This window comes from Cataglyphis hispanica, chromosome 11, assembly GCF_021464435.1.
Source record: "Cataglyphis hispanica isolate Lineage 1 chromosome 11, ULB_Chis1_1.0, whole genome shotgun sequence".
NCBI classification, from domain to species: Eukaryota; Metazoa; Arthropoda; class Insecta; order Hymenoptera; family Formicidae; genus Cataglyphis; species Cataglyphis hispanica.
The window spans coordinates 6661558-6673830 of NC_065964.1; the positions used below are offsets into that span (position 1 = coordinate 6661558).

At 37.9% G+C, this 12273-nt stretch overlaps 1 protein-coding gene across 1 annotated transcript in view; it reads right to left on the reverse strand.

Moving 5' to 3' along the window:
• LOC126852647 (uncharacterized) overlaps positions 1-12273 on the reverse strand; it is a 34376-nt gene that overhangs the window by 6477 nt on the left and 15626 nt on the right. Inside the window, exons 5-7 of the mRNA XM_050597640.1 lie at positions 10945-11383; positions 10526-10626; positions 115-9537 (exon numbers count right to left, since the gene is read on the reverse strand). Of these exons, the coding sequence (XP_050453597.1) occupies positions 115-9537; positions 10526-10626; positions 10945-11383 (9963 nt within the window). The remainder of the gene's footprint in view (positions 1-114; positions 9538-10525; positions 10627-10944; positions 11384-12273) is intronic.

Here is a 12273-nt window from a genome sequence, read left to right on the forward strand (position 1 = left end):
ACAAATATATATGTATATATAGAAATTATTGCCAATAAATATTAAATTATATATACACGCTGGTAATATATAATACGTACCGGTAATATATAATAATTAAAATTCGATACTCACTTGATTTACTGATTCCAGAAGACTGCCAAGGCTGTTTTGACTTTCCACGTCCTTCCATCGATCTTTGTTGGCCCTAAATCCTTGCGGTTGATCGTCTCGTTTGTGATAAGATTCCGTGTGATCGAGCTTGATTTTCTTTGCGCCTCTCAGCTCATTCTCGCTAGTAGCCTTCAATCTCGAGCAACACTCTACAAAAAGCTCTTCGTCGAAGTTTAGAATTTTGCCCTGTCGTGGTTCCGTTGTCGACTCTATCTCTCTCGGCACATCCAAAGCGTTGTCCTCGATTGCGTCCGTCGGCGCGATCGTCACCACGTCCGATTTGTGACCCGATGACGGCGACCTGATGACGATTTTTTCCCCGGAAAACTCGCTGGGGTTCGTCTTTTTAGAAGTATCTTCGTACGTCATCTTTTCTTCTTCGATCTCTTCGCCATCTTCCTCCTCATCCTCCTCGTTGTTAGAGCTACTCTCTATTGAGCTGTCGGGAGTCTCGCAAGCGTAAAACGGTGACATTCTTCGACGTCCGAGATCATTGTCATCATCGCCGTCGTCGTCTTCTTGCTCTTCATCTTCGTCATTGTTGTCATCATTATCAGATTCGCGATTTATTTGAGGATTTCCATCGAGATCAGCGAATTGATCTTTCATAGTTGGTCCTGTCAAATTATTACAGCTATGCGACAACATCGTGGATACTTCATGCTTCTCTCTAATTTCCTTCTCCATAAACTGATTGTCCTTTGTGAGATCTTCCTTATCGAATTCCAAACTTTTCATTGAAAATTTCCAGTCTTCACTGGCGGTTTCTTTTTTGCTCTTTCTGGAATTTGCTGGCTGATGATTTTTATCTGCGAAAGATTCATAAGTATCTTTGATAGTCAGATTCTTCGACCGGTTCCTCGTTTCACTTGTAAATCGAGTAGCTTGATCGTTTTGCGTTTCGTTTTCCTTCGTTTTTTTATTTAAAACAAACAATGAGTCATTATCAAAATTTTTTGAAATAATATTATCCATTTTCATCTTGTCGATTCCGATTATATTGAAATTCTGTTTCTTACGATTATTTGAATTCTTTCTTGATCTCCCGCATGCATCCTGTGCTTCAACCTGTGATTGATTTATTAAACTAGTATTTTTCCAAGTGTCATCATTATGTTTGACATTCTTTGAATTTTTTGAATAATCTGCGTTTCTAGATTCATGAAATCCACTTTCTCGCTCCTTGAAATTTTTATGCGTCTCGTTAAAGTCCTGATCGTCAGAAAAGCATGATGAAGTATCGTTGTCAAGAGCTTTCCAGATCCTCTCGCCGGCCTTAGTCTTACTCTGTCTCCGTCTACATTTGAACATATTGAATTGCGAAGGCGAAGAAGAACGTTCATCCCTTGCGCTATCATGCTTCTTACAATAGCTAGAATTATTTTTCGATTTTCCACAGACATCATGGCAATCTTGAAGATTTTCCCAGTCCGCAGAAATCGAATTCTTATCTTTCGTTCGTTCTTCTTCCTCGTAATATCTTCGCAATTCGTTATCTTTGTTGCTCAAATAATCATCGTCAAACTGATTGCCTGTTTCTTTAATTTCGTTATTCACATTTTCATCGCCATCCAAAAGAATTGGCGACTCGTCATCGAAAGTTCTGATTTCTCTTATTCTCTCATCCGCTCTGATCTTGCTCTCTCGATGTCTTCGTTTGACTGAATTAATAGGTGACAGTGACTCGACACGATTCTCGGGCATCAAATTGAAATCCTTTTCTCGTTTCTTTCGGTTCTTTAATTTTCCGTGAATCTCGATACTATTGCTTTTGTCGTTCCCATTTTTTCTGGGAGATAGTTCAGCATCCTTTTTCGTTTCGGAGCCCGTAAGAATTCCTGAATGACGTTTCTTATCCTTCTTGTGTCCGTTTTCGGAAATTTTGGTTGGTCCGCGTAAATAGAATTTTGCCTCGGAAGCGCTTCTGGATATGTCCGAGTCATCTTCCGACCGCGATACCCAGTCATTCAGTACCTCCTTCACTTTATCCGTTTTCTCGCCGCCGAAAACTCTGCCAAATACGCTCTTCACAATCTTGCTTTTGCTCGAAGAGGCAGATTCGATTCTATCAACTTCATTCTCGCTGTCGCTCGATAGTTCGGCGATCTTGGCTACAGTGACCACCTTTTTCCTTCTATCTCGAGAGGCTTTTGATTTTTTACGATCAGTTTCTCGCTCTTTGCCGGCTGACTGAAAACTTTCGGATAATCTTTTGTTCGATGATTCCAATCGAGTTGTTTTTTTATCGTGAATGCTATCATTCTCTAAGTCTATGGTTTTCTGCGCTAGCAGCTCGCGAGGATTTGTGATGGGAAGAGATTTATCGTCAGTGGCTTCATCCTCGCTATCTCCTGATTCCGATATAAGTTTTGTTTCTTCATGAAATATTTCTATCTCTGGAAGTTCCTCTCCTGACTTTGTTCGTTTCTCTTCTGAAATATTAGGTGACTTCTGAATTTCGAGACTCTCATCAAGTTCAATTGCTTTAATGGATTCAACCGATTTCAAATCATCAATTGTAGTTGATACTTTTTCAATAATTTGTGAAGAAAATTCGCCTAAAGATTCGATTGTTGAGTTAATTAAAATATTTGCGCTTGTATTATTATAATCAGATTTATTCTCTGACTGATATTTTGTATCGTCAGCATGTATGTTCATCTCCGACAGCATCGATGTATCGACAGCTTTATTTTCTTCTGATAAAACATCGCAATTCTTTGCGGACACAGTATCAACTATCTCGATATCTGTTGATTCTACTTTTTGCATCGATTGGTTTTCAGAAGTATTCATCTTGAATAATCGAATCTCGTTTTCTTCAACCTTTAATCCATCTCTCTTTGTTTCTGATAAATTCGATTCCCGAATGCTTTCAATAGCAGGCAAAGACTCAACATTCGAGGTCAAAGAATCTACCAAAGTGATCGAAGCAGCTTTTTCGATGAGCAACATTTCGGATTCAATCTGTTCTGTTTTTTCAGTTACTTCGTTGCATTTTGATTTCGTCGATTCGGAGACATTAAAATCTTCTGTTTGCACCACTTCTGTTTGTGTTACAAAATTATTTGTGATTTGTATAGGATTCTTTCTAGGTCTACCTCTACTTCGTTTAGAAGGCATGTTTGCATCAATATATGGCGTCTTGCCGGCCTCGTCAAAACGCTCTTTGGTATGAGAACTTAATTTTTGATCCTCGTTTTTTGATTCTTCGAAACTACTCGTAGCGACAATATCATTTTCATTAACTTCAAACTCTGTGTGAACTGAGGTAATAATCGAATTTGGAATACGATCCTTAAGTCTCGGTCTGCCACGTTTTTTCTTTTTAATATCGTTAGTCGAGTCTGGCTTTGATTTTGTGATTTCCGTATACGTCATAGTATCATCATATCCCATTTCCTGGAACGCCTTAATCATTTCTTCTTCTGTTTCGTTCTGTCTCTTTTGCGAATCACAGCTATTATCTATTTCGTCGTTGTTAATCTTCATAGAAGCTCCTATAAAAGTCCACATAACATCCATAGTAGATATTTCTTTGTAATTCTGAATATTTTTACATCTTCTCGGTCTTGAATTGAAACGATTAATTTCAGTTGAAGTTTGAATCTCTTCTTTTTTATCATTATCTATCTTGCAGAATTTCCTCATCCTGCTGCTCCTCGTAGTCCTTGTGGATTCCATATGCTGTTCATCTTTCATATCGACGTCAAATGATGATAATTTTGAACAATCTATTTTGTTATTCAAAGGTTTAACATTTGTTTCTATCTGATTCTCCATTTCGGCTGAATCCGCACATTGAATTTCTTCAGGTACGTCTTTGGCTTCTTTTACTGTTTGTATTATTTCTTTTGTCGAATTATGCTCACAAGATGATAAGGAAGAATTCCATTCATTAACCGGATTCAAAGACTCGTTCAAATCAACTTTTGATCCTTTTAACTCGGGAGAATCCAAGATCAAATGTTCTTCCGCTAGATTCTTTTTCTTCGACTTATCGCGCTTCTTATCATTTCTGTCTTGCCCTGATTCCTCTTTCTTCTTCTGAATTTGTTTCATAGGAGTAGATGATGACATTGGTTCCTCCGGTGTCAGTTGATCCGTGAGAACATATTCGTCATGACTCATGTTTTCGGTGATCTTGCAAATCTCCTCGTCCAGCAATTTATCTTCCAGCGTTTCTTGCCTCGTTACTCCTAGATCCACTAAAGATTCCGTGTTAGTTCCGTAAGGAGCATAACTCTCGTTCGATTCCACGGACTTTTGAGTGACTTCCTGAGATTGAGCATCATCTAAAGTACTCTTCGCATCTCGATCACTTATTTGATTACTTCTATCTTTCTCGTCGATTTCTTCAGTATTTTCAGATGTGCCATTATTAACAGATTCAATTTTATCCTTGGTAGATTTTGCCATTTGCGATAGATGAGATTGCGACAATGTATGCTTCTTCAGGGAACTCTTGCGAGTAAAACTAGTAGCACACACGTCGCAAAAAAATCTAGCTGCCTCCTTTGTTAGCTTTTTCCTCTTTTCTACTATTAAAATTTCGCCGGTTTTTGTATGCACTACAACAAAGTTACCGGCCGTGCGTTTCTTCGGGGTGATCGGATCATCCGGAGAATCATAGTTATTCGATAATGATTGCTCTGCTGCAGCATTTTTGTTTGGTGATTCATCTGCCATTAGATTATCATCTACATTCTCATTTTGTAAAATTAAAGATTTCTCAGAGAGTTCAAACTCTCGTTCGATGTTCTCCAAAACTTTTGTGTTCTCCAACGAAGCTTGGATGTCCATTGGAATATCGATATCGTCCATATCAGAGAGATCAAGATGCTCATCAAGTAATGATTTAGCATTTTGCGTTTTTTTCTTCGAATTTTCTTTATTGTTCTTTAAAATTATTGAATCTTCTTGTTCGTTATCATCAGCTGTATTCTCTTCCTTCCTCTTCCTCTTAGCAAATCGCTTCTTCCTGAAATAGCTGGACTCACTGGCACACGAATTCTCGGATAAGTCATCTGTGCTCTCAGTGTCTTGGCTGCAAATGCTGGAAATAGCGAGATCCTCACTCGATTCTAACTGTGTTCTCTTTTTGAACATGGATCTTGTCTTGACTAGAGATAATCGAATCGAACCTGAAGAACTTGATCTTTCGAGCTTCTTTGTGTTTGATTGTTTTCGCACAATATGTTTTTTACATTCTATTTGCTCTTCGACTTTCTCGATCAAGTTAGATATCTCGTTAACTTCTGCAATTTCTTTGTTTATTCGAGGCTCTTCGGAAACACTTTCGTTATTGCAGCGATCATCTTCGGGTAACAACTTCTTTTTTGATACCCGTTTCTTCATGTTCTGCAATAAATCCTTCACTTCTGGTACCTTAAAATGTTCCAAGTTGGCAGATAAATGCTCGCTAGAATCTGTGACATTAAGTTTCTCATTAAATTTTGAAGCAACTTTGACAGATTCGTCTTTTGATAGATCCAAATGTTCATCTGCTAGCAACTTTTTTTTCGTAACATGTTTTTTTGTTGTTTCAGAATCTCTTTTGGGTGATAAAGTTAACAGCTTTTTTTCATCGTTAAATGATCGAATATTGGCTTCAACAACTCTTCCATCGGAAATTATTTTATCAACGGTTTCTTCAAGGTTCGCAGTTAACTCATTCGCTTCTTCATAAGCCGCTTCTGTAAGATTGGCGAATTTCTCCAAACTTGATTCATCGTCCATGAGAATTTTTTCTAAACTCGATAGCTCCAAATCTTTGATAGTTTTGGTTTCGTTACATTGAAACTTCTCAATTTCAGCATCTACTTTCGAAATTTCTATAATTTCGCCTTTTTTTTCGACAAGCTCGTGTTCAACATTAAACATCTCTTTTTGCTTAGGATTAGACGCGATAATGTCGTCAAGTCGGAGCTCTTTTTGTATATTTTTGTCAGCAAGCTCTTCAACGACTTCTAATGACTTTCTTTTGTTTTTTTCCGGCCAGTTTGCATCCTCCAGCAATCTCTTGTTAGATTTTCTCCTGGATTTTTCCTTCATTTCGAATTTCTCTACACTTAGTTTTTGTGCCGTAATTGACGAAATGGAAATTTCCGTTAAAGTATCTGTCAATGATGATGGAGTTTCATCTGGAATCTCCATTGGAATAATTGCTTCTTCGTTCGTTGCCGATTTATTCTCGCAAGATTCAACCTGTGATTCCTCAACGGAACGCATTGAACCACTCACTTGTCTATCTATGACATAGTTGTCTTTCATCTCAACATCTAAAATATCATTTATCTTAGTTTGATTCTTGCTCTGAACTTGCATTTCAAAATTCTCTTTATGATTATCTTGACTAACCAATAAATCCTTTGAATGTTCGGAAGCTGCACTCTTGATATTAATTATATTATCTGCCAATGACCGAATTTCAGGCGTGGCAATTACTGGCGATTTTTTATCGGTAGATGTATTTGTTATATTTTCATTGTTTTCATCCTTTGAGGCATAACTTACCTCGCCAAAATTTGCGCTTTCTGCGTTATCGGCTAAAATAGGCTCGACTTCATCAAGGATGCTGGTCAACTCATCAGCGGCATTGTCCAGAAGGGAACCTACCTCACCTTCTAACAGAGCGTCTTTTTGCTTGGCTATTTTCGATACAATCTTCTCTAGGAAAGAACCCTTACCCTTGGGTTTTCTCCTGGACAGATCGAGGATGATATCGTTGGCTGGTGAATGCATCTTGACAGTCGAGACTTTCGATGACATATCGTTCTGATCCGTAAAAGTATTTGCATCCTGTGCTTTATCAATACAAGAATGAGCGTTCTTTCCATCATCCGCACAATGATTGTCGTTTGCATTTGTCACTATGACTTCATTTTCCACGGATTCCTGCTCGCTCTTAGCGAGAACTGATAGTTCACTGAATGTTGAATCCACTGCGATATTATCCTCGCCACCAATGGGTTGTTGCGTGCTTCCGTTACGCGCTACTCTGTCTGGATTATCTAGACTGGTTTGAACCGTCAATACTTGCACGCTTTGTTCCACAGGAATGTTTATGCCTTCCGTCAGAATGCCGATGACATTGTTCAAAGATCTTTTCCTCGATGATCTTTCTCGACGTGCGCCCCATGTTTTTCTGGGCCTTGTTACCTTCAATTTATTGTGAATGTTTACGGAAGTCTCCAAAGTATTCTCCTTGCCACTATCGACAGATAAATTGCTCGTTTCGGATTGCAAATGACTCAGATTGAGATTCACCATCGTTGAATCGCGATCATCAAAATTGCTATTACTATCGCCTTCGCTTTCGTCCTTATCAACAGCCTGTTCGAATTTTTCCTTTTTCTCAGTTTCTTTCTCATTCAATGTGACATTTTCATTGTTATTTTGTTTTTGCATTGCACGTGTATTGGTCTCTTCAGTCTCCTCAACTGATTTGTTACGATTGCGGCGCTTCCCAAACAAACCGCTGTCCTTTTGAGAGCTACCGCTTGCAGCTTCCAAAGATGACTCACTTCTCGCATCGATCAATGATCTTCTTGTCTGTCTGCTATCGATCTTATCCTCAATATCGGTACTATCAATTTCCTTCGTTTTCACATCTGCTCGGTTGTCTTTTTTGTTTTGTTGACTTCTATCGTTTTGTGCAACATTGTTAATCGCGTCTTTGGTAACCAACTCCTTCTCTAGATTAATCGTTTTTACCATTTTGTCGTCGCTCATCTTCTCAATGTTTTTCCTGGACGATTTCCTAATTGCGTCTATTTTTTCCTTCTTGGATCCCTTCGAGCTGTCCAATTCATCATCAAGTTCTCGCGGATTCTTGTCACTCACTTGGAGTATTTTCGATCTTGGCGTCGATTGTCTCAGATTACGTTTCGAGCCGGTATCGTTAGACGCAAGCTCTAATGTATTCAAAAGGTCTTCTTTGCTAGCCGAACCTAAGAGTTTCTTTACTTCAAACGGGATGTCTGGCAGTTTCATAGAATTTTTGTCTACTCTGGTTTTCGAATTGCTTCGAGATTCTTTCGTCATTTCTTCCTTCCTTGATTTTAAATCCTTTTTAGTGATTATCTCACTCTTTAATGTTTCTTCTTTGCTATTTTCGCCGTTATTAATATTTTTGATGTTCAAATTTTTTTTGTTTTTCATTCTTCTCTCCTTTAACATCGTCGAATTATTTTTAGAAAGCTCGTTTTCTCCAATTATTTCGATTTCCTTCCGTTTCATCGTGTCTTTCGGTTCCTGTTTCGGCTTTCTTCCCCGCGTCGATTTCTGTTCCTTCATGCTTTTTTCCGATGTAACCTCGTAATCAGTATTTGACCCGGTATTACCCTCTTTCTCCTTTAAAATGTTTTTTGTGGAAGTTCGAAGTATCTTTTGATCTTGAAGAGATCCTGATGATGTCACTGGCGACAAAATAGGCAGGTCATTTGTTGATTTATCGGCATATTCCTCGTTGGAAGATACGATTTGCACTACTGGTTCTAAAGTCGGCATCTTATCGCTGTCCGACGATAGCCGGGTGATTCTTCGTGGCAGCTGTACTTCGGCTTTTCTCAACTTTTGAATCGTTTTCGATTTCAGCAACTTATTTTCGACCGAATTGGCAATCTTATGTTTCCCATTGTCCACTTTCACTTCCGACAATTTCGCTGATGAATCTTTATTCGGATTGCGAGCAAACTTGCCGTCTTGCGTTCGTAACTGCAACTTCGCTTTGAGGGAAGCGTTCAAAGATGCTACCGGATCCACAGGACGTTTCCTCCTCAGTGTGCCTTGCGTCGATTTACTCTTACTCTTTATTCCAGAAACCGTCGCTATTCTTTTGCTGTCGGAATTGAAATCTTTATCAATCGTTTTCGAGTTCTTTGGTATATTCTTTGGAGAGGATGTTTCCTCGCCTTTTGCATCGCATTTTGAAATAGCACTATTCTTAAACTTTACAAATTTGTCCTTTACTTTTAAATTCGCTAGCTTATCGCCAGCTTTGCCTTGAAATTGAAACTTGTTACTCGAGTTGTCCGTTTTCTTCTTCATATTCCCCTTTTTGCCAAAAATTTTAGGTCGTCCGACTACCTTCGGACGAACAATCTTATCATCCTCGTGAATCTCGTTGATCTCTTTGGCATCCTTCTTACCCTCGTCCTCGGTTTCGACATTCTTGTTGCCATCGCCGTCCGGTCTGTTCTCGGTCTCGTGACATTTCTTCACAACGCTCTCGATCACCGCGGTTATGTTGTCGCTTCGACAGCGTTTGCGTTGAATCGATTTGGCGTTCTTCAGCAACTTATTTCTCAGGGCAGCTTTGTTACGCGAGATTTGTGACACGGACGAATTGTCGCCGATGCGTGGCCTCGTTCTGGTCTGCACCTGTTTCAACAAAGTACAAAGGTACCGCTATAACGGCGATATTGAATAGGCGCATATCTTTCGAGTTAATGTCGAGTTTCAATTTTGTCGAGACAAAATTTCAAGATTAAAAAAAAAAAAATTCAATAATTTTATGTTTATATTTTATATAAACACAATTCTAAGTTCTTATTTATACAATTTACTTTTGTATATACGACACTTTAATAAAAATACAAGAAATATGAATAACGGAAATATGTTGATTAAAGCAAAAAAAAAAAAAAGAGTTTTCCCAAAAAACTGAACGTTACAGGATATAAATACAATATAAAAATCTATCTGCACGTGTGCACGATCATGAGAACATGTATTTGTAACGAGCATGTATGTCAACTAATCGATGCCTCCGCTCATGTGCGATGAAGCGCGCAAGGCAATAACGCTTTATCATCATTTCGATGAATCTCGTTTTTTTCGTGAGTTCCTCGATTATTCGAGATATTTGTGTCGTCCAGGTTAACATCGCGATATGACATTTTGCTGCTTACATCATTTGTCTTGAATACATAAATTTATGTCAAACAATTTGTATAACTTTAATTAATCCCGTTTATTATTTCTTGACGCTGATTTCTCTAATCGAGGTGTAAAAAAATAATAAATTATTATCTTTTTGATAATTTGCATAAATAAAAAATGCAATTATTTACGACATATTGAATAAAACGTTTTAAATAACATTTCATTACGCGATTCTGATATATGTACATGTGATTTTCATTGAAATGGTTGAGAAGACTAATATCTAACTATATTATTGCAAAGGCTTTATGTAGGAGAAGCCTATTAAGGATAGATATTATGCCATCAATATCCTAATTGAATCAGTTGACGATTATAATCGACGCCGCTAATACCCTTTACGATTCTAATATCGATTCAATTTTGATCAAGTATATTATTGAGACGAGGTAAAATCATTGTTCCGCACAATTAAGTTACTTACATTACGTAGTTTGTTTTGCGATCGCATCGCATTGTCCTGCAAAACTTTCCTCGTGGCCCTCTTAGGCGGCAGATTGGCTAGCATTTTCTGAATACTCTCGCCTAAGAACAAGTTCGAGATGTTATTGATTGCGGTGCTATACACGGTAATAAAAATTTTCTAAGACAATATTTAAATGTTATTCTTATATATATAAATTCTCAATTCAAAGTCTTTATATAAATGATATGTTCCACTTTGTAAAAGGCAATCTATTTCTTGCGTTCTTCTTTATTCATTTATAAGAACCTCATCGGCACTATTACATAGAATATAAGATATAAGAATTAATGTGGGAAACTGGTATCATATTGTATATATATATATGTTCATAAATCTTTTATTATCAATGCGCGAATGAGAAACAATAAAATTCTTACGGTCGCTCGGACGGACTCTAGGTCCGGCCGGTGCCTGCTTCTCCTTGGGTCGTTCCATATTTACGATCCGCGGCTGTGTCTGCGAGTTCTGTATGTTTCTCTTCATGCCGCGCTGACGTCGCCGACGGCTGCGGCTGCCGAACGGTCGCCACTTACACTTCCTCTTGCCGCTGCCGGTGAGGCCAAGCAGCCAGGCGTAATCACCGCCGCATTCCAGCATATGACGATGCAGCTCAGCCACGTTCAGGCAGCTCTTGGTGCACTTGGTGCATACCGTTTCCACGAGCGTGGCATCACGCGCCTCGTCGGTGGGCGCACTTTGTCCCGGTAGATACAAATGCTTATAGTGCTCGCGCTGATCGCCGGTTAGCTCAAAGTGCGAGCACAAAACGCGCGGATGTGTAGAAGCCTTGTGATCCTCCATCTCCTTTAGCGTCATCTACATCGTTACAACAATATCGATGATTCATTCAACTGGATCTCGTTATATTACGTCTCGATCGATACGAATGTGCGGTGTTTCAATTGGTGTAAATGGGATTAGCGCGACATAGAACTGTATACGGTTTCTTGCTTGGTGTTTTCTCGAAATTTTCTACTAGATATGACCGATCGGAATTGCTTACAATAATACTATAAAATCTGTACGTTATTTTTATGTTACAAAGATTATACATAAAAATAAAGTTATATTTTAGTTTAGCATTACAGATTACATTAAAGCATCTATCCATTTCCGTGACTTGTAATAAGCTAGCAGAGAAATAGAGTTGCACGAATGAGTTGGCGATTTGGATGAATCGCCGCGAGCGTTTACCATTTAGTTCGAATGTATCGCATGAATGTCAAAGATCAAGTACACTACTTGATAAATTATCTAAACCACATTTGCACCAATTGAAATTCATCGTCCGCCACGCGACAGCAATATCTGAAATCATCTTAAAGGCTTATATATACACAAATTTGTATATCATTTATAGTTATTGTATATAATTTATAGATGTATTATATCTTGTCTAATCGCTACGTTTGCAATTGTCTATCTCTTTAATTTAACATTATACATATTATCTTAAACATTGTTGAAAAATCTTGCATTAAGTTCGACTCGCAAACTTTGTTCGCCATATATTTTTGTGTTATCGTAATACATCAATTAAATTAAATATTAATTAACATTTTTTATTTATTTATTCAATAAAAATTTTTTGTTTGAAAAAAATATAGAAAAAAAGATTTTTCTTTTCTCTCTTACATCTTTAATACAGTATTTTTAAAAAACTATAAATATAAAGACGGGATAATAAAAAAAAAAAATAATAGTAC